The sequence below is a fragment of the Panthera pardus genome, unplaced genomic scaffold, assembly GCF_024362965.1.
Source record: "Panthera pardus isolate Hobbes unplaced genomic scaffold, ASM2436296v1 HiC_scaffold_18, whole genome shotgun sequence".
Lineage (NCBI taxonomy): Eukaryota > Metazoa > Chordata > Mammalia > Carnivora > Felidae > Panthera > Panthera pardus.
Genome location: NW_026526743.1, coordinates 31,068,136 through 31,095,368, shown reverse-complemented (window position 1 = coordinate 31,095,368; position 27,233 = coordinate 31,068,136). Strand labels below are relative to the sequence as shown.

Sequence of the window (27,233 nt, the reverse complement as noted above, 5' to 3'; positions counted from 1 at the left end):
TAAAACGTTCCCGCAGATTCCCCCGACCTGATAGCCACTCCCCGCGGACCAAGAGGGCACGAAGAGGGGCTCGCGGCTCCCTGAAAGCGGCACGCTCACGCGGCGGGCCCCGCCCGTCCGCAGGTCGTACTTTCAGGGACGCCGGCCCCACCCCGGCCCTGCCCTGGCCCCAGCTTCGAAAGGCAGCAATCACAACAGCCTCCCTAAAAGGAGGCAATGGCCACGCACTAACCTGTGGGCAGGTCTTTATTATGACTGGCGCGTGCCGCGGCCAATTACGTTCAGGCGCTTATTTGTTTCCGCCCCCCTCCCTCCCAAGGGGCCGACACTTCCGTGAAGGACAGTTCACTCCCGGCGCTGTTACGTAAGGGGAGGGTCAGGCGCTGCCCCACCCGAGAGGAGCAGATTTGACTGGTAGGACGGAGTGCTGTCATCCTAACGCCCCCGGAAGAACGTCCTTGACGGACAGGTATGGGAACCAGTTGGCACCGGGAAGCTGGGCGGAAGCGTCCGGGCTCAGGGGCGTGGGGCAGGGGGCGGGGCCTGACACCGAGAGCAGGGCGGGGCGGGGAGTAGGCAGGGGCCGGGCTGGTGCTGCGGCCAGAGATGCTGTGGGGCCGCGACGGCACCCAGCAGCTGGGAGCGCTACGTTGAAAACGGCGAGGTGAGGTGCACTGCTGAGCCGGCTGTGAGGGCTGTGAGGGCCGTGGAGTCCTTCAACCTGGGCCGCTAGCGTCCTCGGCCGGGTATTTGTCTGTCCTACCCGGTTCTCTGGACTTCGTAGCGACGGCGGCCGCGCTGGGACACGGGGGCGGGGCCGGGCACCTGTCCGCGTTTGCAGGCACCTGCTGCGCCGGCTGCCGCGGGCCTCGGGGCTGTCCGGGTGCCCGGCCGGGCGGCCTGAGGCAGGGAGGCAGGCCCCACCGGCTCGCCCCGTCCGCGTCCCGCCCTCCCCGCCTCGGTCCTGCGCCCTGGTTGAGGGCGGGGGTGGGGGGGCTTCCCCGAGCCCTGGAGGCCCTCAGCTCCCCACCGGAGGGGCTCGCGGGCCCGGGGCCGGCCTCGAGCTACCTTGGAGGCTGGGACACAGCCCCTGCCTTGCATCACCTCGAGACAGGTTTGTCCAGATTCCGTGAGTGTGTGGAGATGGATTTCCGCCCTGGGCGAGGGTGCCCGTCCCGGCTGTCCGCAGGAAGCCGGGCCAGGGCCGGGGCTGTTCTCGACTCCTCTTAACGTGGAATTTAAAGCTGTTCGGGTGATGTGTTAAGTTAGTGCCTATTTAGGTATTAAGGCACGTAGGAAAGCAGCTCCTTTTTCTAAGTTTTGACTCATGTCATGTTCAGATCATTCGTACAGCTTCGAGGTACTGATTTCTCAGCTTGTGACGTAAAGGAAGACAGACAGTGTGTTTGGTTCGTATGGCCAGCATACGAACCAGCAGAAATTTTCAAATTGTGTCCTAGGGCTTCCTTTCATTTGTGTCACTCCTGTTGGAAAATGCTGTACCGTGCCTGGGTAGACTAGACATCTAATAAACGGTGTAGGTATTCTCTAAAGGTGACAATTTTTCCAGGTGATTATGGTGCTATTGGAAATATTGGCAGCAGTAGAAAATACCTTCAGCTTAAGGACAGGAGACACTGGCAGCAAGTTTCGATTCTTAAAGGCAAAGTCATAGAATCATTACATGTTAGACTTGGAAGAGACCATACAGGTGAATGATTCACCTCAATAAACTTATATGGTAGTGAGCACTGTTGTCCCAAGGGGAGGGGGTCCCCTGTTAAGTCAGATCTGTCCTAGATGACAGCGGGGTGCTGTACATTACTCTGGATCTGGAAACCACTGTTGTTTTCGTTGGGTCAAACAGGAACACGCCAGCACACATTTTTAATGTCCCAACCATTTTCATCTGTGTCCTAGTCACCTTTAAATAAGGCAGATTTGTGGAGAGATCTCAGCAATATTGCTATTTACTGGATGTAAGTCAACAGGTTAGTGGAAGAACCAGGATCCTCATTCCTGTGACTTAATTACTGGGTGGCATTATGCCCTGGAAAGGAAAACAGCAGTAATTGGCACCCAGGAGATAGGGGAGACTTGGTACCCACCCGTGGATATCGCCGGCTTGTCATAAAACAAATGTTTGCTGTCAGGGACATTTGGTACGTGATTCTCTAATGATTTGCTTCTTATGAATTTAGTCGAGTGTTGCAGAGTTCTGTCCCTTTTAACCTTCAGCCTTTTTGATCGGTGCGGGTAAGCCTGTGCCCACAGAAGGAGATCTGCATTAAACATAACCGCGCCTGGGGCAGATCACCAGAGCTGAGGAGTTGCTGTTCTTCCAGCCTGGCTCACTGCTTTTCCTCTGCCTCTTCCTCGGTATTTTTAGTAGATGACCCACTGACTTTGTGACCTTTGAGGCATACTTTCTTGTCCGTTACTTGAAGCTTTGCTGGAAGATTTGTTCAGGAGACGTTTTGCAGTCCTCTCTTGCGTGTTTATTACTGGAAATAGCTGAAAGAGACCATTTCTTGAGGATGGTCCTGACAGGACCCAGTTTTCCCTCTCTTAGACGCTCTGTCTTCTCTCTGTTAGGTCTTTGGCTACTAGTTTTGCTGGGGAGAATCATTTTGTACTTAAAACAACTCATATAAGGCACTTAAATCAGCCCCCTTGGCTCTTTAGCTCCTGTAACTGCAGTGACAGGCCTTGTGTGTATGTGGGTACAGCACTCCACACCTGGCTCTCCCTGTAGCCCGATGCCCACAAGTGATGCCGGCAGCAGCTGTTGTGGTCCAGCCATACATTCTGCGTTTCTGGCACCAAAGCTCAACTGTATCACTGAATATTCTGAATCCTGGCCAAGGACTCGGTACACAGATTCCTGTAGGCATTTACAGGTGGGAAGAAGTGGCTCAGTCAAGTGTCCCAACTCTTGATTTGGCTCGAGTCATGATCCCAGGGTCATGGGATCAGTGTGAGCCTGCTTCAGATTCTCTCTCTCCCCCTCTGCCCCTCTCCCCAGCCTTGAGTGCGCGTGCACTCTCTGTCAAAAAAAAAAAAAAAAAGTAATAATAATAAAACTGGGAAAGAAATTGGAGTCAGAAGAGGGAGGAGGGTATTGAAGGAAACTTTCTGAAGACTTTGTTCCCTTAAGTTTTTATAACTATTATATGATGTTAGGTTGAGCTTCTGTTTAGAGTGTCAGATTTAGTTCTTAACTATTCTGGAAGTCTTAACTGTTGGTGTTGGTATGTTTCTGTGTTTTCCCATCTCATCTTTAGGTAAAGTGACTTCTGAGGACCGAAGAGTTTGATGACACAAGACCACTGAATTTCTTTGTTTGGAGTCCACGTTATGAACCCTTTCTGGAGCATGTCTGCAAGCTCTGTCCGCAAAGTAGGTGTAGTTGATAAATTTAGTGAGGAAACCTATTCGAGTCAAAGTAGAAGTCAAAATAGTTCGTACCAAGGTTGCCTATAATCTTAACAAAATTACCTGCTTTCCTGGTTTTAGGTTGTACTTTTTTTTTTTTTAAGTTTATTTATTTATTTTTAGTAATCTCTACACCCAAGGTGGGGCTCGAACTCACAACCCTAAGATCAGGAGTCACACGTTTTTCTGGCCCAGCCAGTCAGACACCACTAGGTTTTACTTTGAGAAATAAGTAGTTAGCTGACTAAAGTCAGTTTCTGAGACTGAGATCATGGCTCAAATAGAAGTCAATTCTCGTAATCATAATTCTAAGATTATTTTGACTTCGGTTATATTTACACATGATGAAATTTGTGACACATTATGGTAGTCTTTTTACTTAATCTGCAGGATTCCATTAGAGAAGCCTTGAGAAAGGACCTGTTCACCGTGCTCAACTCAGACTTGTGGGCACTGGTTTAATTTTTCCAAACAGAATGTCTATTTTTAAATTGCAAGAACAGTACGTTTTATGAAAGCTTAATGCAGACAAAAAGAGAATGAATATAAGCCATAATTCCACCTTTAGGAGACACCACCATTAATCATCTTTTTTTCTATGCACACGATATCCATTTTTAATGAAGCGAATTAAAAAGCCTCTGGCTGTACTTGAGCCAAGGAAGTGCCTATGAGGTGATGGTTTAATCTCTGACTCATTTAGACCTATGTTTTTGACCGGCTGACAGTGTATGCTGACAGGGGATAGTGCACACGTGGTTCACATCCATCAGAGACAAGATCAGAATCAGAGCAGCACAAGTGAGAGCATAGAGTCACTCGTTGTTTTGAAGTGAGGTGCTAACATCAGGTGGTGACTGGTTTCCTACTACTATTGAGCTGCTTTGCACCTGACCTTCTACAGCACCTAAGAGCCAGGGGACTTTCTAGTCTTGTACAGTTGTCTGTTTGCTAAGTAACGCCTTGCCCTGTTTTTGGGGTCCCCAGAAGAAACCATTTCTTCCTGTTTCACATAAATCCTGTAAATAAATATTGGCTTTATTGTTTTTATAGGATGTACAGCTTTAAAAAAGTTTTCTGTTGCTTTAGTCTTCCTTCAGTTTTGTTCTCTAATGGTTGGCCTGCTCAGAGGACTTTCAAGTCACCTTGATCATGGTGCTGGAACGTCCTTGTGAAAGAGCCATTCCAGCTTTTAAGTCAAGGATAAAAGTGCATCACATGTACTTTCATGGTTTAAGAATCATACTAACAGGGGTGCCTGGTTGACTGAGTTGATTAAGTGTCTGACTCTTGATTTCGGCTCAGGTCATGATCTCACGGTTCGTGAGTTCGAGCCCCACACTGGGCTCTACGCTGACAGCACAAAGCCTGCTTGGGATTTTCTCCCCCTCTCTCGCTGCCCCACCCTGACTTGTGCATGTTCTCTTTCTCTCTCTCAAAATAAATAAACATTTAAAAAAAGAATCATGCTAACAAATGTTCTCACCACTTCATCTTGAATAGCGATCGGATGGTGAAGAGAAGGCATTAACAGGGGACGTGGTAACCAGCCCTCCACGCGCCGCTCCAAAGAAACAGCTACCTTGTATTCCCAAAAACGCTTTGCCCATTACTAAGCCTACATCCCCCGCGCCAGCAGCACAGTCCACAAATGGCACACATGCTTCTTATGGACCCTTCTACCTGGAATACTCCCTTCTTGCAGAATTGTAAGTACTTAAACTATTCGGTTAAATTTTGAATGACCTTTGAGGATGAAAATGAAAATTATTCTGGTGCACTCTATAAATGGCTGCGTCGTTGAATCTTAAAGCTCAAATGCATTACCCTCCAATATCAGATAAATAAGATTTAAAGGCAAACGTGGGGGGCGCCTGGGTGGCTCAGTCAGTTAACCGTCCGACTTTGGCTCAGGTCATGATCTCATGGCTCTTGAGTTCAAGCCCTGCATCAGGCTCTGTGCTGACAGCTCAGAGTCTGGAGCCTCCTGATTCTGTCTCCATCTCTCTCTGCCCCTCCCCTGCTCATGCTTTCTCTCTCTCAAAAATAAATAAAACAGTAAAAAAATTTTTTTTAAATAAACAAAGGCAAAGGCAAATGTGGGCTTGCGTTTCCATGTCTGTTTTGGAGAGCAAGAGGAAGAGACTAAGATTAATAAGCAGGTCAGGAACTGACTAATTTAATTTTGGTGTTCCTTTATATGAAGTGAGGAAGTCCCCTCCTGCACAGGTGCTTGTAGAGAGCGGGGCAGCGGGAGGGCAGCAATCTGTTCTTCCTTGGGTCAGTTCCAGCTGGAGGCGTGTGCTTCACTGTGGTGGTCACCTCGTAAGAGGCATCCTGACTGGCTGAGGCGAGGGTCCCAGTCAGAGGGTCAGGGAATCAGACCTTAGGAGTCAACAATTGAAGGAACTGGAACCACTACCTTAGAGAAAACTTAGGAAGTCCTCGTTAACACTGCCTTCGTGTATTTGAAGGCCTGTCGTTAGAAAGGGGGTTTGAGTTCTGTGACCCACAAAGACAGAAGTAGGCAGTTACAGGGGAGTTCGAAAGATTTGGGCTTCGTGCAGGTAAGAACCTGACTGAGGTTGCACGTCTGTCACAGGCGGAGAGGAGCACGGCCACAGACGGCCAGGAGCACTGGCCGCGCCTGGCCCGCCACAGGGGCTCACACAGCGTTGGGTCTGCTCATTTGTTCCTGGGGCCAAAGTACGGAGAATGAATTCTTCACTTCTGTCATTTTTAAGTCCCTTTGTACAGCATCCCCACACATTCCCTCACTGTACTCGTGTTGTGTCACGGTCAGAGGGTCTGAGGCCCCAGCACAGTTGGCGGAGTGTGATTTGGTGGCAGTGGTCCCTTCAGCTTTATAATGGAGGCCTTGTGTTTGAGGCTGGAGCAAGTCGGACAGGCTTCCATTGTGGCCTCAGATCTGCTGTCTGTATTAGAACACAGCGCGGCCTCACTGTGGTACACCCATCTGCCGGCCCTACTGCTGTTGACACGCTGAAATTTTAGTGACTTAAAAATGGAGTAACTACTCAAAAATGTTAAAAAAGAAGCGTGATGGCAAGTAGGCAACAAGAACAGTCGACTGAGGTCCCGAAGTTATTTCTCTAACAAAATTCAGGCTTGGCGGGTGAAACACATTTTAAGGCCCTCGGTCAGCATCATTCAGGGTCTGGTCCCTGCCTTCCTTCCTTGGGCTCCCAGGAGAGCCAGTACCAGCACTGTCCATGCACTGGTGTTCCCTTGCCACAGCGCCCACGGGATTCAGGTGTCTGCGTGGTGGGGTCAGTGTAGGAGTAGAGGATAGCATGAGCACCTGGTATCGATGCCTGCCTTCCGCGAGAACACTGCACATGTAAGCACGGCCCTCTGCCACGAAGACTGGGGTTGAGGCCTCAGTGACGGCAAGCCTGTGCGATTTTTCTTTCTAATTACCTAAAACCGTGTTTCAAAGGGCTTTTGAATGTGTGTGGGTGAAATCTGTTGTCCACAGTCACAAAAGCAAGAACTGTACTCTCTCATTTACCGAAAATTTAATGTCCAGAACTGAAACCAGGTTGTCTCGTTCAGAATTACCTACCAGCCGGTTTCCAAGATGATGTTTTGGAAACGTTGACTTCTGGGAGGAAAACTTGAATCTTTGTGTATCCTTGTTTGGCTTGACGTTCTTAGTCCGGGGCCTTCTCTGACTCCTTGTCTCTCTGTGAGCTTGAGTTATAAAGCTGGGGAATGGGCCACAGTGTGGGCCACGTGAGATCGTGGTGACGTGGCTTGTGTCAGGTGTCAGCTGCCCCTCGAGGGACTATTCCTTCTCTTGAAAAGTGAACGTAGGGTTGTTTGATATGTGTGTGTCGTTTCCTTCTGTACAATTTCACTGTTCTGCTTCTGTCTTAGTACCTTGGTTGTGAAGCAGAAGCTCCCGGGGGTCTACGTGCAGCCATCTTACCGCTCTGCATTAAGTAAGAAGGATTCACTCTTAATACGTAGCGTATTTGGTTCCTCTGACAGAAACTTAGGCCTCAACTGTTTTTTACTTTTTCCTACAGTGTGGTTTGGAGTAATATTCATACGGCATGGACTTTATCAGGATGGTGTATTTAAGTTTACAGTTTACATCCCTGATAACTACCCAGATGGTGACTGTCCAGTAAGTAAGAAATCAAGTCTGGCTTCATTTGTTGGGTCTGAGAGGGGGGGGCTTTAAGGACTTGCAAGATTTCTTGGTTCTTTTCCTGAGCTCGTGATTTTATGATTTCAGTTTCCTAAAATGTTTTGTCTACTCTGTCAACTTTCAAGGGAATTTTTGTGCTTTGTTGTTATCTTTTGCCGTGCCAGCCCCTGCCATGAGCTTTCCTTGTTTCTCTGCTCAGGGTGTGCAAGGGAGGCTGGGAGCTGTGCTATAGCACCGACTGTGTGCATGGTGACCATTGTGCTGTAGCACAGTGACTTTTTACCGCCTTGCTTGCAAAATAGAGTTTTATAGGAAAATGGTGGAGGTTGTTAGGTACGCCTCTTGAGGCAGCTCTCTGACTTAAAACAGCAGGACTGCCTTGCCTGAAGTTCCCTTTACAGCTGTCTGTATGGGTCTAATAAGCTCCTTGCTTCCATTAAAGGACACATCTCTCTTTAAATACAGCACTTGGTGTTTGATATTCCCGTCTTTCACCCACTCGTCGATCCCACCTCAGGTGAATTGGATGTGAAGAGAGCATTTGCCAAATGGAGGTTAGTAAAGAAGTGTTTGCTTTGGTGATCTAGGTCAGCAAGAAGGTGCTTCAGTAATCATGTATGTCTCTCTTCAGGCGGAACCATAATCATATTTGGCAAGTTTTAATGTACGCACGAAGAGTTTTCTACAAGATTGATACAGCAAGCCCCCTAAACCCAGAGGCTGCAGTCCTGTATGTTACTCTGCTTTGTTATGTCAGATAAATTTGAAAAAACAGCTAAGTAGACTACGTTGGTAACTTTCTGATTGAAACTTTTAACACAGGTATGAAAAAGATGTTCAGCTTTTCAAAAGTAAAGTGGTTGACAGTGTTAAGATGTGCACTGCTCGTCTGTTCGACCAACCTAAAATAGAAGACCCCTATGCAATCAGGTAAGTGGTACGTGATCTAGATAAACTGCACTTTGCCATCTTGTACTTCCATTTTCCAGGTGGTTGTAGAATGAGGATTTGAAGGGAAAGTGTATAATCTGTTAGCCTACAACCTTTATAATTTGTTGGCAACTCGATTTCTGATACCTCTTGGGCTTTCCCTAAAATAGAAAGCTTTATATCGACTGGCATATCGTGCCAATAGTAAGCTATTGAGTGACTTTGATTTCCTAAGGATGTTTGTAATGTGCACGTTCAAATCCACACTTTTCTTTCAGTTGGCAGTTTTAGCCGGAGCCCAGCTGCCGTATCCCCACTGACATTCAGGTTTGGGGAAAGGAGGGAAACTGAATAGTGTAAATCGTGTGTTCCTTTAGCACTATGGTATTTAATCTTGGAAGCGTCTGAAGTATGGAGAACTGAGGAGTTCGTGATTTAGCTCTTTGGCAACAGATATTGCTGGGAAGGTCGCGTGGCACAGTGGTTAAGGGCTTGTGTTCTGCAGACCGCATGCTTGGTATTTGTGCTTACTGGCTTGGGTGACCCAGGGCAATTACTTAATTTTACTCCTGCGCTTTCTTCACCTGTAAACAGCAGTACTTCAGAGGTGGCTGAGAGACTGAGATGAGCTAACCCATGTAAAGGGCTCTATAAGGGATAGTCATCCTGTGAGAGAAGCATTTGGATGAACATCTAAAACTTACATGTTCGACAACGGGTTATCGTTCCTTAAGTTTTGTTAAGGGGACTGACTTCAGTATTAAAAAATGGATGTTATACATATTTAGTAAATCAGAGCGGTTTAATATTTTTCTCTTAAGCTTTTCTCCGTGGAATCCTTCTGTACATGATGAGGCCAGAGAGAAGATGCTGACTCAGAAAGTAAGTACATAACCATTTTTGAAATAGTGAACTGTTTCCTCTCTGAAGGTCTTCATTGGAGACTATTTATCCTAAATACAAATAACGTTTTGGGAAATGGAGATTTTGGCACGGTACAAACTCCTCAGGTGTATTTTTAATGTCTGTTCTTGATTATGCCTAGAAGAAGCCGGAAGAACAGCACAATAAAAGCGTTCACGTTGCTGGCCTGTCATGGGTAAAGCCTGGTTCGGTGCAGCCTTTCAGTAAAGAAGAGAAAACCGTAGCAACTTAAGCGCTGGTGAATCCGGTGCCCCGTGCACTTTCCTGCCGGCTGCGGGCCTGGTGAGAGCTGACCGGTGGCAGAGGGCCGCCAGAAGAGTAAAACTGTGCGAACAAGGACTGCTATCTGTGTCCATGGATGCTTAGGTTCTAACAGCAAGTTTTGGAAACCTCTCTTTAAGTAATGCATTACTTCTGTCAGAAGTGTCTTTAGGGTGGTTAACTAGTTCAGTACTCCAAATTATTGGGGACCTCGAGGCTTAAGTATTTTTCTGAATATAATGTTAAAGGTAAGTTACATTCATTTACACTAATAGAGTAGACAGTTGGGCGTGCTATCCAGTGGCTTTACCCCCATGGTTTCAGTTGTACATATGTTAGGACGCGGGAAAGAGGTAGAGAGAGAGCAGGTTCCATAGCTTATTAGCACTTGTAAGTGGAAGATCATCTGAACCTCAGTCTTCAGCCTACTGTCTCCCTGGTTTACCAGCCCCTGTCATCACTGAGGTACATGTTAGGTGAGGGAGAGGAAACCAGAACACTTGTTCATGGTGGTTTATTTGTTTGTTTGTTTTTTTTAAGCAAATTACTTACTGTATTTTTATGGCAGAAGGGAGAGAAAGTGTTAAAACGGTTTCTAATGAAGTCAGATATTTAAATGATGAATGACTAATGTGTTTTGTAGAGACAAAATAAACCAATAAATGATTGCTCTTTGTCATTTATGCAGGAAACTAGCTACCCCTTTCCCAATATAACTAAACAAAGATTAATTTATAAATGCTTTATTGAAAAATACACTTATTTTCATATAAAATTACAGTAGCAGTAAGTATCTTGAAGAGGTTTTATAAATATTTTTGCAGACCACTATTCTAACTGAACAGTGTAAGTTCCATATTTCTTTCAGAGCAATATGAAGTTACCCAGTAACTTGGTTTATACTGATTCAATTTACAATTGAATTTTCTCCCTAATAAGATTATTCATTCAACTTTAAAACTGCTGGAACGATAGTGATTAATAAAGGTATATAGAGATAATTCAACAGCTGTTAAATAACATTTCTAATTTTTATAAATGGTACTATGTACTAATAAAAACCTAAATTCTCCAACCTATTTTTTAAACTGCCAGGAACACACCCAAAGATATTTTAAGTTTATCACCTTAATAGACACGTGTCTTTCAGGATAACTACCTCTTAAAGAAGAGGTCAGAATTTTTCATATTCCCTTAATTCAACTTGATTTAAAATCTTTACTTAGCCAACTGATCCCTATTAACAACAAAACACTGGAGAATTAAAAACACATGCCCAAAGGCAGCTACTGGGGCTTTAACAGTTTAAAAAAAGTACAAAAGCATCAAAGATGATATTGCATGTTTAGCCTGGAAGTTTTGTACTTAATAAAGTTCACATTATAGAAAGTGCCATCGCAAATATACAGCAAAATCTGGGTTACAAAACCATGCTTTTTACAGCCCTAAAGTGCCACTTCTTATACAAGTTCACTCACACATTGCACACCAAACAACCCAGCACTTCCCACACCACCACACCTAAAGGGGAGAGGGAACAGTTACACCACAGGAACAGGAGACTGGGGTAAGAATCTAGGGCCTCCGGATCGGGGCTCTTGCCCTCACTCTGTTGCAGGAATGCAAAAACCTCCCACTCCTACCAGGCGTTTTGGGACAAACACCTAAGTTTTTGTTTTGCTTTTCGTGAGGGCCAGAAGCTGACCATGAAACAGGTGGGAATGAACCGAAATACAGTCCCTCTGCTGGAGCACATCCACAGAGACCTCTTACACAGAGGTGAGCACGCTCTGTTCTCTGCAGCTCTTGTAAAAGCTTTGCCGAAGAGTTAAAAAAAAATCCACATTTGGATTCTAAGCAGTCTTGATGGCAAGCACTGAGTGGTAGGAAAAAGGCAGCTGGGATGAGTAGAAATATCCAAAGAGGATACTGGAAGATTAGGAAAAGAGCCCCATATGCGAGCATGCATTAAATGGTGCTGCTGGACAGGGTTTGTGAAAAGATAATTTCAATACAACAGACTAACCTCAGTGAGAACCTCGGTCATTAGCTACATCTTGGAGACGGCGTAATAAGGCAGAGTGATTTTCTGGGCAAATTCTTTTTGCGGGTGATTCACTTCCATCTTCCAAAAGTATCCCTCTCTTTTTGGTTGGAGTTTCTCCTGTCCGTATCATACTGTTAATTTCTCTCAGTCTCTAGAGTGGGGAAAAATAGATAACAAAACTTTAAAATGCTAATAAACATAGTTCGGTGTTCAGTCCAAGAACCTTCGAATGAAGAGCTTACCTTCAAGAGGATGAACCTCTTTATAAAGAAAAGAACTAAGCCGTATATCCTTCCGATTTCACCCCTCAGCTGGCTGACTCTCCTGACTACCTGGGTCGGAGGGCAGAGTGTTTCTATTGTGGACAAGCTCCAGGGGTGATTCTGATGTACACTTTTCCAAAAGTAAGAGATTGCAAATTTGTGGGTTGTTTTTTTTTTTTTTTTACAATAGGGAGCACCACCTTGCTATGCCATATTTAGTCAACTCCCTACATCTCCACTGTCCTTTTTAAGGTTTTTGTTTTTTTATCAAGCGACAGAGACAGAACGTGAGGGGCAGAGAGAGAGGGAGACACAGAATCCGAAGCAGGCTCCAGGCTCTGAGCTGTCAGCACAGAGCCCGACGCGGGGCTCGAACTCACAAACTGCGAGATCATGACCTGAGCTAAAGTCGGTCGCTTAACTGAGCCACTCAGGCGCCCCTCTCCATTGTCCTTTTTAAAAAAATAGTGTAATTTTACACTGTATTATGCCTTTTTTCAGTCCAGTGTTATGCATTTAGTAGCTATTCTCAACTGGAATTTCACAGGACAAGTAAGCCTTACTTCCCTAAGGCATCCATTGTAGGTAATTTATTAGTATGATCTAGAAGGTACTCCCATCCCTGGGAGAATAGAGAAAAGTTAGGCAAATTATTTTCTGTGCTATGTGGTGATCATGAGGAACCCTGACTGAGAGGACCTACCAGGATGCCAGAGAGACTGGACCGACATAGAGTGCCTTCAGCATTGTTTCTCCAAAGGCCCAAAAGTCAGTTACCACGTCATTTTCTGGTAGTTTGTTGGTTACAGATTCTTTTTTCACGTGTTACTTCATTGTCCATGTTTCCTTATGGAAAATATACTCTGGTTATTCACCTGTGTTTGTTACAGGAAACCTCAAACAGGAAAGTAGGGAGAAGAGTGTAATGAAATCCTCCCATGGCCATCAACCCACTTGACCAGTTCTGGCCAGTCTGACTTGATCTACATACCCTCATTCATTTCCCAGTCCCCACACTGTTTTAAAGCTAATCCTAGACATATTTTATTCATAATATTTTATTTTGAACAAATTTTTCTGATGCTTTAAATAAAATCACATGTTCTTTATTAGCGTATGCACTTTCTCACCTTCTCAAATCTTAGCCATCTTAAGAAAGCTTTCTTTTGACTTCTGCCCTCTTACGTTCCTAATCTCTAGTCTACCGTTTACTTGAATATTCCTTAAATTGTTAATTGTATAAATGTTATTTGTATATAATGAATACATTATAGGATATATATTACACAGTGTACAACTGTATAACTTAATACACATAAGACAATACATACCATACATTTATATTATATACTAGTGTTAAATATATTACATATAATTTATATAGGATACCCAGTATCTCACACATCACAATTTTATACAATATGTACGTATTTAAAACACAAATACTGATTACAAAAAATTCACACAGCATATGCCTAGATTTCTTGTCCTCACCCAATCCCCAGGATAACTACTATTATCTTTCATTCACTGAACAAATCAGGCTACTGTATAGCCTTCAGCTCTTTAGGAATGCTGTCAATACAAATGTAATTATTACGTGGTTTTTTGGGAAAAAAAATGAAATGGTATATCTTATGTGCTGTTTGGAATATTCAGTCAACATTTTGTCTTTGATCTTCCCATATCAGTATATATGCATCACATCTCTTTAACTGCTATACAGTATTCTACAGTATGTCTGTATCCTAGTTTAATCCCCTATTGATGTATTATTTCCTCCCAACTGTTTAAAAATGTAAGCAACGTAATATTCAACAGGCTGTACCAATCCACTGAAACTGCCCTGACAGGTGTCACTAATGATTCCTAATCATGCTAATTATCTTGTGTGGTATTCTAGAATTCTTTTCTCATGGTTGTTAAACGTTAGGATAATACAGGTTGGTTCTAGACTCAAGGTACTTTTTTTTTTTTTTAGTTTATTTTGGTGGGGGTGGGGGAGAGGGGGAGGGTGGAGAGAGAATGATAATGAATCCCAAGCAAAGCTCCACACCATCAGCACGGAGCCCAATGTGTGGCTCAAACTCACACCATGAGATGGTGACCTGAGCCGAAGTCTGATGCTTAACTGAGCCACCCAGGCACCCCGACTCAAGGTACTTCTGATCTCAGCTCTTGTCTGTCAAGTCATCATGACAAATGTTTCTTTAACCAATAGTCTAATTTTGCTATTTAATGGAGAAACTCCTAATTCTGTGCTAAAATTTTTTTTTTAAACTTCCCAGGTGGTGATAGGACAGTCACTGATCTAAGTGCTTAACATAACTTTTTTTTTCCACAAAATGTCATTTTTTAAAGCTTTACATATAGTAAAATTCATCCTTCTTAAGCGTACACTTCTGCATGTTTTGACAAACGTATGTAACTACAGTAAGTTTCTTTGTTCCAAAAAGTTCCCACACTGCTAGTTAAGCTCCTACCCCCACACACTGATGATGTTCCCTGTCCCTATAGTTTTGCCTTTTCCAGAACGTCACAGAAGTGAAACCCTATAGTAAGTGGCCTACTGAATCTAGTACTTTTCACTTAAGTACTAATGCATCCGAGGTACATTTATATTGCCGAGTTTATCAGTTTATTTCCCTTTATGGCAGGCAAAGGAGTTGCCCCTTATTGGGTGTACCACAGGTTTGTTTATCCAGTAGCCAGCTGGAGGACATGGGGGTTGTTTTCCACTTTTGGGCAATTAGGAACAGTCCTAAACATTCATGTACATGTTTTTGTATGAGCCTTAGGTAAACACCCAAAAGTGAAATTACTGGTTATATGGTAAGGGGATGTTTATAAGAAAATGCCAAACTATTTTCTAGGTGTAACAGCTATGCTGTATCGTTTCACACTCTCACCAGCAATACATAAAAGTTTCAGTTGTCTCACATCATTGCCAGAATTTGTTCATGTTATTTTTTAGATTTGGGCTAATGGATAAAGCACGTTCAAGTCTTTTGCCTAGTTTTAAATTTGGTTGGTTTCCTTTTGAATTTTGAAAATCCTTTATGTTTTGTAGGTACAGATAAGAGGTATGTAAAATTTTCTCCCAGCTTGTGGCTTTTTTCTATCTTTTAAAACAGATATTTTTAATTTTGATGAAGTCCAATTTATCAGTCGTTTATGGATTGTGCTTTTGATGCTGTTATCTAAGAAATCTTTGTTTATACCATGTTCACAAAGATTTTGTTCTCCTATGGTTTCTCCTAGGAGTTTCATAAGTTTTACATTTAGGTCTGTGGTCCATTTTGATTCATTTTTGGATCTGGATGCACAGTATGGATGTAGGTTTACTATTATTATTGTATGTGGTTACCCAGTTGTTTAGCACCATCTGCTGAAAAGGCTGTTCTTTCTCCGCTAACTTACTTTTGCACCTTGTTGACAATCCACTCACCATGTACGTATGGTCTATTTCTGTGTTTTATTCTGTTCTGTCGCTCTGTATGTCTCTCCTTTTACCAATACCACATTGTCTTGGTAACCACAGCTTTATAGTTAAGTCTTGAAATCAGAGAATGTAAGTCTTCCGAATTTTTCATAATTGTTTTAATTATTTTAGTTGCATTTTCATATACATTTTGGAACCAGTTTGCTACCTTACACAAATAATTCTGGGATTTTGACAGGAATTGGGTTGAATTTATAGATCAAGTGAAAGAAAACAGACATCTTGAAAATGTCATCCAATTCATAAACATGATATTTCTCCATTTTCTCCATCTTTCTTTAACCAATGTTCTGTAGTTTTCAGGATATGAATCTTGTACATCTTTCGTCAAGACTTCCCCAAAGCAGTTTTTAATGTTACAGTGCTTTAGAAAATTTCTACTTCTCACTTGTTGCTAGTATACAGAAGTAAATTTGATTTTTGTATATTAGCCCTAGAACCTTGTTAATCTTACTAATTCCACTAACGTTTTTTAGATTTTGTGATTTTTCTATGAAGAAAATCACGTTGTTATATGGAAGACAGCTTTATTTCTTCCTTTTCAGTCTGTATGCCTTATTTATCTTGCCTTATCATATATGACCTTGCATATGGTTATAATGTTGAATGGGAATAGTGAAAGTAGATACCTCGTCCCTGATCTTAATAGTGGACAACTGGGGAGCCTGGGTGGCTCAGTTGGTTAAGCAACTGACTCTTGGTTTCGGCTCAGGTCATCGTCTCAAGGTTCATTGCATTCAGCCCCACATCAGGCTCCGTGCTGACAGTGCAGAGCCTGCTTGGGATTCTCTATCCCTCTCTGCCCCTTCCACATTCTTTCAAAATAAATAAATAGTTAAAAAGTAATTTAAAAAAACAGTGGAAGACTGAATGCCTTCTAAGTGTATTGGTAGCTATAGATTTTTTTAGTATGTATTCTTTATCCGATTAAGTTCCCTGAGAGGTTTTATCATGAATGAATGTTGTATTTTGTCAAATGTTTTTTCTTCAACTACTGAGATGATTTATCATCTTCACTTTTTAGAAGAGTTTGTATAGAACTGGCAGTACAATTGACTTCTGAACATGGGTTTGAAATGGGTCCACGTACACATGGCTTTTTTTCAATAAAGTACATTTTCTTTTCCTTACGATTTTAATATTTTCTCTAGTTTATTATAATACAGTATGTAGTATATATACAAAATCTGTGTAAATCAGCTGTTTTTATGTTGTTGGTAAGGATTCCCATCAACAGGCTATTAGTAGGTACATTTTGGGGGAGTCAAAAGTTATACACAGATGTTCCACTGCACAGGGATAGGATGTCCTAACTCCCCATGTTGTTCAAAGGTCAACTGTATTTCTTCCTTAAATATTTATTTGGTAGAATTTACCAGTGAAGCCATCTGGGTCTATAGTTTCCTTTGAGAAGAAGTTTTTATGTTACAAATTCAGTTTAATAGATAGAGGGCCATTGAGACTACTTGTTGACTGTGCTCTGGAAGTTTACGTCTTTCAAAGAATTGGTCTATTTCACCTGCATCATGCATTTATCGGCAAAAAGTTATTTTTTAACCTTCATTATATTCTCAATATCTGTAAGAACTGTACTGATAGCTCTCATTTCTGATATTAGTAATCCATCATTTCTTTTATCCTCATTAGCACAGACGGATCAATTTTTTTAATCTTCTCAAAAAAACCCTAGTTTTTAGTGGTCTTAAAATATACAAAGTCGTCTATTTCATTGATTCCTGCTTTTAGTTGTGTGGGGTGAAATCACAGGTCACTAATTTGAGACCTTTCTTCTTTTCTGAGTATTTTAGTCCTATAAATTTCCCTCTCTTAATACTGCTTTTGCTGCTGCATCCCACAAATTTTGGTAAGTCAAGTTTTCATTTTCAAAATACTTTGTAATTTTTAAAATTTCTTCTGTGACTCATAGAAATATGCAATTTAGTTGCAAATATTTGGGGGTTTTCCAGGTATCTCTGTTACTGATTTCTGATTTAATTCTGTTGTGGTAAGAGTAAATACATTATTTGAATCCTTTAAAATTTACTGAGACTTGTTTTATGGTCCTGAATGTGGTCTCTCTTGGTAAATGTTCCATGTGCACTTGATGCTATTAGAGTGTTCTAGAAATGTCAGCCAGTCTGGTTGTTCACTTCTGTCTACTTGTTCTGTCAATCATCGCAAAATCTTTTTTTTCTATTTAAGGATTTTATGTCCTGTGCTGGGAAATGACTTCATTGCTGATAATGACATGAAAGCTGGCGTGGCTGCATTAATTAGTGTCAGTAGAGTACAGATAACTTTTTCTATCCTTTTACTTTTTTTAAAAACCACTTCATTGGGATATAGTTTCCATACCATACAGTTCAACCCCTCGAGGTACACAGATCTATGGCTTTCCCTGTGCTCCTAGAGTTGTGCAGTCATTATCCCATTTCATCGTGCAGTTCATTGTGTGGTCATTTCCACGTGTGCCCAGTGACAGAAGCCCTCCATCCCTCCCAAAGCTAGGCAATCACTAATCCACTCTGTGCTTCTATAAATTTGCCCATTCTGGACATTTCATAGAAATGGTATCGTACAGTATTTACTTATCCTGTGTCTGCTTTCACTTACCATAATGTTTTCAAGGTCTATCCCTGTTGTAGCCTGTGTGGTACTTCCTTTTTATTGGAGTAATATTCCATGGTATGGACATGCATTTTTTTTTTATTCGTCAGTTAATTGGATATCTCAGTTATCATCCTTTTACTTTAAACTGTTTGTGACTTTATATTTAAAATGGGTTACTTATAAGCAGTAAATAGCTGGGTCTTGTTTTGTCCAGTCTTAAAATTTTTGCCTTTTAATTGGTGTATTTAGACCATTTACATTAAAAAAAATTTGTTTCAATGTTTATTTTTGAGAGAGGCAGAGAGAGACAGAGCGCAAGCTGGGAACAGGAAAAGAGAGAGAGGGAGACACAGAATTCAAAGCAGGCTCCAGGCTCTGAGCTGTTAGCACAGAGCCCGACGTGGGGCTTGAACTCATAAACCAAGAGATCATGACCTGAGCTGAAGTGGACCGCTTAACAACCGAGCCACCCAGGTGCCCCTAGACCATTTACATTTAATTGCTATTTGTTTGTTACTTTGGCCTTTTGAATTGGGTATTCTGACTTCTACTCATTTTGTTTCAGTTAATTCTAATCTAAATGGAATTTATTTGGTTAGAGGGTGAAAATCTAACACAGGCATACTTTGCTTTATTGTGCTTTGCAGGTAATGTGTCTTTTGTGGCAACCCTGAGTTGAGCAAGTGTATCAGTGCCATTTTCCAACAGAATTTGCTCACTTTGTGTCTCTACCAAATTTTAGTAAATCTCTAAATATTTCAAACTTTTTCATTATTATGGTGATCTTTGATCAGTGATTATGACTCACTGCTCAGATAAATGAATCTGTGGTTAGCATCTTTAAATTAAGGTATGAACATTTTTTTTAAGATATAATGCTATTGCACAATAGACTGTGGTATAAATATAACTTGTATATGCACTGGGAAACCAAAAAATTCATCTGACTGGCTTTACTGTAGTGGTTTGGAACTGAACCCACAGTATCTCTGAGCTGTGTATCCCTTCAACTGCTTTTAGGGCTTTGCTGATTTATGTTTCCAGCATTCACAATCCCACTGGCAATATCACTGGAATTAGATGAAACTTACACAATGGCTGGAGGAAACTTTATCTTTTCAATATTTGGTCTACTAAACATTAGTGTGTCTTTGTTATTCAAAGTTAACTGATTTTTCTACAAGGGATAAGATTATTCCAAGGTATGTTAATACTGTAGTAAAAGTTTTTTCATTTTCTAAGATTTTTGCTGCTATCTTTGTTTTCTCTAACTTATTTTTATTTTTTTAATGTTTGTTTAATTTATTTTTGAGGAAGAGAGAGAGAGAGGGAACGTGAGTGGGGGAAAGGCAGAGAGAGAGGGAGACAGAATCCCAAGCAGGCTCCATGCTGCCAGTACAGAACCCAACATGGGGCTCAAACCCATGAACTGTGAGATCATGACCAGAACCACCCACACGCCCCCCTCCAACTTTTTATTTTAAAAGTTGGAAGAATAATACATTGAACACCCTATCATCAGTCATTAACACTTTACCACATTTGTTCTCTCTCTATAATTTTTTTTTAGTTGAACTATCTGAAAATAAGTTGCTCACACCGAGGCAGTTCACCTGTGCCTACTTTAAACATATTCTCCTACATAATCCAGTACTATCAATACCAAAGGAATTTAACAGAAATTTAACATTCAACTCCCCCATTAAGTTTTCCCACTTGTCCCCAAAATGTCCTTTTTACTGTGCTTTTCTGTGCAGAATCCAAAGATCATGTACTGCATTTGAGTGTCCTGTCTCGTGCTCGCTTCGGCAGCACATATACTAAAATTGAGTGTCCTGTCTCTTTAATCCTCTTCACTCTAGAACACTACCCTCCCCCATCTACTCTCTCTCTTTATACTGACATGTTTTTTTGAAGAGTCGAGGCCCTTTTTTGTGTGTGTTTCTTTCTAAGCAATCTTTATGAATAAGAGTATTGCATCCGGGCCTTTAGGAATGAACTGTCCTCCTAAACCCAGCACATGTGATTCCCGGTGCCTCAAGGACACTGTGTTCTTTCCCTGTTCTCCTGCTTCCTGGATACCCCTTCCTCCCACACGTCAGCACCTTGCTGACTTTTCTTCCATCAAGGTCTTATGCAAGCTTCTCTCCCCATCGCAGACAGAGGCAGATGCGGCCGCACAAATCGGCACTAACAGGACTAGCACACCACACTGTACAAAACGTCCACTGCTCCCCTTAGACAGAGATGCTACCTGTCCCAGAAATAGATATTCAATAATCAGTTTAGAAATTCAAGTTTTCTTAACAAAAATTTGGAATTTTAAATGGAGTAAAAATCCCCAACTCCAGATCTACAGGAGAGTGAACTGTAAATACACAAACAGGAAAAGGAAGGAATGAAGATAAATCTAAATCCTTTACTCTATTTCCAGCCTTAACGTGTCCCCCAAACCCCTGATTTCTGCTTTGCTGGGACCGACTTTTCCCTGGTAGCTCCCATCACTCATGGGAGTGCTGAGTGTTTTCCATCAACCCCAGTTCTAGCATCCTAGGCATTCTGGGGTTAGTAAAGGCCAAGATTTATGTTAGGCTCACCTTTGAAGGACTGTTGCTGAAGTAATAGAAAATCTTTTCTCGAGGAGAAAGCATCGTTTCATTTTTATGTGGTGAAATGTAGATAGGATGATTTTGAGATAGCTGTATTCGGCGAGGAGAGCCTGTCCTGACAAATGGATAGGGAGAGAGAGGAGGAGCATCCATCTGTTTGGGGGAGAAAAAGTCAGCATTCCTAAGAAAGGTAATGAAATTTCTAATCAGGTATTTTTTATGAAAAACTTAAAACATTTTTTATTTAAAACATTTTATTTAAAACAATTTTTTTAATGTTTTCTTTTTTTGAGAGAGAGCAAGCAAGGGAGGGTTAGAGGGGGGAAGGGGAGGCAGAATCTGAAGCAGGCTCTGAGCTTTCAGCACAGAGCCCAAGGCGGGATTGAAACTCATGAAATGAGAGATCATGACCTGAACTGAAGTTGGACGCTTAACCGACTGAGCCACTGAGGTGCCCCTAAAAATGGTTATTTTTACTGAAAGAGTAGAGAGATATAATAAGCCAGTAGCTTTATGAATGGCAAACAGTAATTATTAGCAGCAACAATTACACCTAAAGAAAACCACCCAAATAACATGTAAGTGCTGGCTTTGTGCCAGTCGCTGTTTTAAGCATTTTTAATACATTATAGCATTTAATCCCCAGAGCAACCCTATAAACTAGGGATTACGCCTATTGCCATTTTATATATGAGGAAACAAAAGGCAGAGAGAAAGCTAAGTAGGTTGGGCGCCTGGGTGGCTCTGTCAGTTGAGCATGGGACTTCAGCTCAGGTCATGTTCTCTTGGTCCCTGAGTTCAAGCCCCACGTCGGGCTCTGTGCTGACAGCTCAGAGCCTGGAGCCTGCTTTGGATTCTGTGTCTCCCTTTCTCTCTGCTCTTCCCACTCTTGCACTCTGCCTCTGTCTCTCAAAAATAAACATCAAACATTTTTTTAAAACAAGAAAGCTAAGTAACCTGGAAGGGCACCAGAGCTGATCAGTTTTGGACACTATGAATGCATGCAGTTTCTCTCTTGTATTACAGTACTTTGTAGGGAATCCAAATACCATCTAATTCTTGTTTAATGCTTCACAATAAAAGAAATTCTGTTGGTTGGGCATATGATTTCTGTTAGAGATTTCCTCAGCTTTATTTAACAAATGAATGATTTATAAGACCAGTTTACATACAGAGCAGCTCAACCTATGTGATTCCTCCTCCCTGTCACAGGTGAAGAAAGTATGAAATAATCCGTCACACTTACTACGTTTGCTTGTGAGTACTTCATGGCAAATGTTTTAATTTGCTTTATGTAGATATTGTTGTAGAACTGAATGAGGTCTCCCCTCTCCTCCTCTTCCATGTCACTGTTGGCGCCTGTGAGGCGAGTAGGTGTAGGAGGAGCGCTGCTGGGCTGTGGAACAGGCAAGGTGCTGCTGGACCGCATGACGGGACTGGAGTCTCTGCTGGCTGCAGCAGGTAGAACACAGGATGATAAACAGACACTGCTCATGCAGCTTGTCTTTAAAAAGAAAATTCAGGAAGATAAAGGCGAATAGCTACCCTCTGTACTTGTTTAATGGCAGCCAACGGGCACTCTCTTCTTCATCCCAGGGAGAAAGCGCAGAATATTAAGTAGTAACTTGACCCCCTGCCATGAATGTAGTAAAAGCTTCCGGGGTAGTTTTCGTTAATAAGTTACACCAAATTTTCTAGGACCTGTGCCTTTCATTCAGTGATACAAATCAACAATTAAGGGTGGTATTTCCATAGCATGGTTTCAGTTAGCGTGCCAGATGTTTCTGGAACTCAGGCCAACAAATTCCTGCCGGGAACCTTGTCTAATTTCCCTGGAGAAAAATGTTACACACAATGTGCCTCCAGGCTATGGGATGAAGGACAAACAACTTTGCCACTGAATTCAGAATTCTGTTTATTGTTAAGTTTTTTGCCAATATTTTCAGTTTCTCTAGTCATAATTCCATTTAGTAAGCCTCAGTCTCTAGGCCTAAAAAGTGAGAAGCTCCTAATTTTGTCTTTGTAAGTGTTCATAAAGATCTTAAACACTTACTTCTGTCTTTGTTTAGTTCTGTTGGAGAATTCTGATGGCTTCTGCTGTCACTGCTGCCAGAATTTCTTCTTTTCCTTTTCCCTTTTATCAAAACACTTCTATACACCTTTAGAGAGACCACAAGAAGGAGACAGATTCATTGAGCATATCCTAGATGATATGACCTTGACTTGTTCTTTAAATCTCACAACAACTCCATTTGGTATAGTTGTCCTCCTCAGGGAGGTTAATAAATGCAGCTAAGGTCAAAGATCTATTAAATAACAGGTCCAGGACTTACATTAGGGCCTGTTTGGCCTCAAATTCCAAATACAGGCCTATAAAAGGATAATACAAAGAGCAGTGCTAGCACCGAACCATGAAATCAAGTTATTCTAAGTCAAATACAAAGATCCTGCATACCTATCCTTTGAAATAAACGAGCAGCATTAAAGGTAAAGTGAGCTTTACCTTTAGTGGAGCTAAACCAGCCTCCAAGGTGACACAGAAACCAAACAACTTCCTCAACTGCCATCTATCCTGTGATTATCCAAACTAAGAAGAAATCAAATATTTCACCTCATCATTCGGAGAAAAGAGGGCGTAAACTAATCAAGATGGGAAGAAGATTAAAGAAAAGACTTTCTTAAAGTAGAATCTTCGTTTTTATCCTGGAAAAAAGGCCTTAGAATCAACTGTGGTTATTTTTTTATACTTATCAAACACTTTAAGCTTTATTTTCAGCCCTGAGAGAAAATATAGTTACCTGGCTCCGGGCCTGTGGCTGAGTCCTATAACAACGCATAATATTCTGGAAGGACTTGTCTTCTTTTGTGACCTGGCAAATAATGAGAGTATCCTGAGAGAGAAATTGACTTCAAGCAAAATATTTTGAAGAGCTCTGTGAATCTGCTCCCCAGTGAAAGTGGTGACAATCATATAAACAAACAGCCATTTCAAGTCTCTGGAAATGGTCCTAAGGGCATATAAAAAATGAAGAACTACTATTCAAGAAAACCTATTAAAATTCAATACCAAGACAGGGAGTAAGTGGTATCTGAACAAAAACCTGTACTAAAAAAGTACGGTTAACAAATGAAGAATTCACCAGAGGGACAAAACAGATTTAAACTGGCAAAGAAAAAAAAATTAGCAAACTTGAGATAGGCTGTGCAATCTGAAGAACAGAAAAAGGAAGGAGGAAAAATGAACAGAGCTTCAGGGAGCTGTTGCATTCAGCAAACATACACAGGAGAGAAGCAGAAAAAATGTTATAAGAAATAAAGGCTCAATCCTTCCCAAATTTATTTAAAAAATAGTAACCTATATATCGAACAAGTTCTAAGAATTCCAAGTGTAGGATAAATGCAAAGAGATCCATACCCAGACATATGGTGAAAATGCTGAAAGCCAAAGGGAGAAAATCTCGAAGGCATCAAGACAAAAAACAACTTCTTGCTTACTAGGAAACCCCAATAAAATAACAGGCAACTTCTCATCAGAAACTATGGAAGCTGAGAGACAGTGGAATGTGCTTAAAGTAAAAAACTAAGAATTCAGTGTCCAGCAAAGTTATCTTTCAAAAATGAATGAAAAATAATCTCAGATAAAACAACAACAGTGTTAGGTCTGCTAACAGACTTATCTTACATGAAATACTAACAGTTCTTTAAACTAAAAGCAAGTGACCCCATGCGAAGCCTAGTGGCTCGTTGGTACAGCACACAGCTCTTGATCTCAAGGTTGTGAGTCTGAGTTCCACATTGGGTGAAGATACAAAAATAAAATCTCGAAAAACAAAAATAAAAAGTGACTTCAGTAACTCAAACACACATTAAAAAAAATCACAGGTAAAGATAATTATGTGACTGTAAAGACAGGATAAAATCCATATATATTTCTCCACTAATTTAAAAAGCCGCTGTATAAAGCAATACATAATTCATGTATTATTGGACCTAAAGCATACCAAAATGTGATACATCTGCCAAAACCAGCACAAGAGGAGGAGGAAAGCTGTACTGGGCTAAGGAAATGACTCCAGACGACAACTTGAAACCACAGGAACGAATAAACAGGATCAGAAATGATAAGATGAATATAACAAAACCTATAAATTAAGTATACTCCTTTCTTCTCTCAGTTACTTAAAAGTCATAGAATTCTAACATGACAATGTAATTGTTGGATTTGTAACATTTATGGATGTAATATGTATCACAATATATCACAAAAGATTAAAAGGAAACAGCTATATACAAATAACACCCCTGTGGGGCGCCTGGGTAGCTCAGTCCGTTGGACGTCCGACTTCAGCTCGGGTCATGATCTCACAGTTCGTGGGTTCGAACCCCGCGTCGGGCTCTGTGCTGACAGCTCGGAGCCTGGAGTCTGCTTTGGATTCTGTGTCTCCCTCTCTCTCTGCCCCTTCCCTGCTCATGCTCTGTCTCTGTCTGTCTCTCTCTCTCAAAAATAAACATTCAAAAAAAATTAAAAAACAAGTAACACCTCTGTATCTCACCAGAGTTAAGTTAGTATAAATCTAAAGCTGATCTTGATATAGTTAAGATGCATATGTAGGAGTGGGGAAATTGGGGAGATGCTGGTCAAAGAGTACAAGCTTCCACTTATAAGATGAGTAAGTTCTGGGGATCTAAAATGAAGCATGGTGACTATAGTTAACAATACTGTATTTATATACTTGAAAATTGGTAACGGAGTTGATCTTAAATGTGAGGTGATGGATGTTAACTTTATGGTAACTGAAATGCAATTACATATACATGTATCAAATCATTACATTGTACACTCTATGGTGTACAACACTTATCTCAATAAAACTAGGGGGAGAAGGAGGGAGGGAGAGAGAGAAAAGAGATGTATATGGTAAGCCCTAAAGTAACCACTAAGAGGGGCTCCTGGGTGGCTCAGTCGGTAAGCGTCCGACTTCAGCTAAGGTCATGATCTCACGGTTCATGAGTTCAAGCCCTGCTTCAGATTCTGTGTCTCCCTCTCTCTCTGCTCCTCCCCCACTCACACTCTCTCAAAAATAAATAAACATTAAAAAAAATTTTTTAAAAAGTAACCACTAAGAAAATAATTTTTAAAAATGGAAAAAGTCACTACTGAAAAAAATGCTATATCACAAAATATTCATCTAATGCAATGAAAGTAGTAAAGGAGGAACAGAGGACCAAAAAGATACATATAAAAAGTAAAATGACAGTTATAACAATAACACTAAGTGTGACTGGATTAAACAACACAATAAAAAAGCAGACACTGTCAGACTGGATTAAAAAAGATATCTAGGGGCGCTTGGGTGGCTCAGTCCATTAAGTGTCCAACTTCGGCTTAGGTCATCATCTCATGGTTTGTGAATTTGAGCTCCATATGCTTGGGATTCTCTCTCTCTCAAAATAAATACATAAACTTAAAAAATAAAGAGATCCAACTATACTCTGTACAAGAAATATACCTTGTACAAATATACCTGAGGCGCCGGCTGGCTCAGTCGGTTAAGCATCTGACTTGATTTCGGCTCAGTCATAATCTCATGGTTTGTGGGATCAAGCCCTGCATTGGGGTCTGTGCTGATAGCACAGAGCCTGTTTGGGATTCTCTCTCTCCCTCACTGTCTGCCCCTCCCCTGCTCTCTCTCAAAAATAAATGAACTTAAAAAAATACAAACACATTTGAAAGAAGGATGGGAAGAGCTATATTGTATATAAACAGCAACTTCCAAAAAGCTGGGTGGCTATGCAAATATTACACTACAGACTTTAGAACAAAAAGTAAAAGTTCCTAGAGATATAGAGCAACATTTCATAAATGATACAAGGGTCAATCCATCAGGAAGCTATAACAATTGTAAACATTAATGCACCTAATGACAGCATCAAAATATATGAAATAAAAACAGAAAGAAAGGGAGAAACAGATAATTCAATAATATTTGGAGAGTTCAATACCCCACTTACAACAGTGGACAGAACAACTCATAGAAGATCAACACAGATGTGACTTTAACAACACTATATAACAACTAGACCTAACAGACATCTACAGAACACTCTACCCAAGGACAAACAATATACATTCTCAAGGGCACACTGACTATTCATCAGGACAGATCATATGCTAGGCTAGAAAACAAACCTTGATAGGGGCACCTAGGTGGCTCAGTCAGTTAAGCTTCCAAGTCTTGATTTTGGCTCAGGTCATGATCTCACAGTTGTGAGATCGAGCCCCAAATCAGGCTCCTTGAAGCCTGCTTGACATTTCTCTGTCACCCTCTCCCTCTGCCCCTCCCTGCTCATGCTCTCAAAAAACAAACAAAAAACTCAAACCTTGATAAATTTTAAAGGACTGAAATAAATTAACACACCTAGATAACCAATGTCTTAGGCCAAAAGAGAAATTAGAAAACACTGAGTGAAATGA

General features: G+C 41.4%; 2 protein-coding genes across 7 annotated transcripts in view; one reads left to right on the top strand and one right to left on the bottom strand.

The window, feature by feature from the left end:
* Positions 1 to 553: 553 nt before the first annotated feature.
* Positions 554 to 10,395, top strand: AKTIP (AKT interacting protein). Of its 3 annotated transcripts, none has more exons than XM_019455935.2 (10): positions 554 to 664; positions 3,285 to 3,399; positions 4,939 to 5,144; positions 7,336 to 7,400; positions 7,488 to 7,588; positions 8,078 to 8,166; positions 8,244 to 8,342; positions 8,435 to 8,542; positions 9,364 to 9,424; positions 9,588 to 10,395. In XM_019455935.2, the coding sequence occupies exons 2-10, from the start codon at positions 3,358 to 3,360 to the stop codon at positions 9,696 to 9,698; spliced, it is 882 nt and encodes a 293-aa protein (XP_019311480.1). In that variant the 5' UTR covers positions 554 to 664; positions 3,285 to 3,357; the 3' UTR covers positions 9,699 to 10,395. The 3 variants fall into 3 exon arrangements, with proteins under 3 accessions (XP_019311480.1, XP_053762088.1, XP_019311482.1); XM_053906113.1 differs by lacking the exon at positions 554 to 664 and adding an exon at positions 886 to 1,114 and having other exon boundaries at positions 9,591 to 10,395; XM_019455937.2 differs by lacking the exon at positions 554 to 664 and adding an exon at positions 888 to 1,114.
* Positions 10,396 to 10,454: 59 nt separating this feature from the next.
* RBL2 (RB transcriptional corepressor like 2) overlaps positions 10,455 to 27,233 on the bottom strand; it is a 55,491-nt gene continuing 38,712 nt past the window's right edge. For all 4 annotated transcript variants that reach the window (XM_019455930.2, XM_019455932.2, XM_019455933.2 and 1 more), the window contains 5 exons: positions 23,557 to 23,628; positions 22,812 to 22,917; positions 22,005 to 22,210; positions 20,747 to 20,911; positions 10,455 to 11,925 (listed from right to left, as the gene is read on the bottom strand). In XM_019455930.2, the coding sequence (XP_019311475.1) occupies positions 11,755 to 11,925; positions 20,747 to 20,911; positions 22,005 to 22,210; positions 22,812 to 22,917; positions 23,557 to 23,628 (720 nt within the window). In that variant the 3' untranslated portion in view covers positions 10,455 to 11,754. The remainder of the gene's footprint in view (positions 11,926 to 20,746; positions 20,912 to 22,004; positions 22,211 to 22,811; positions 22,918 to 23,556; positions 23,629 to 27,233) is intronic.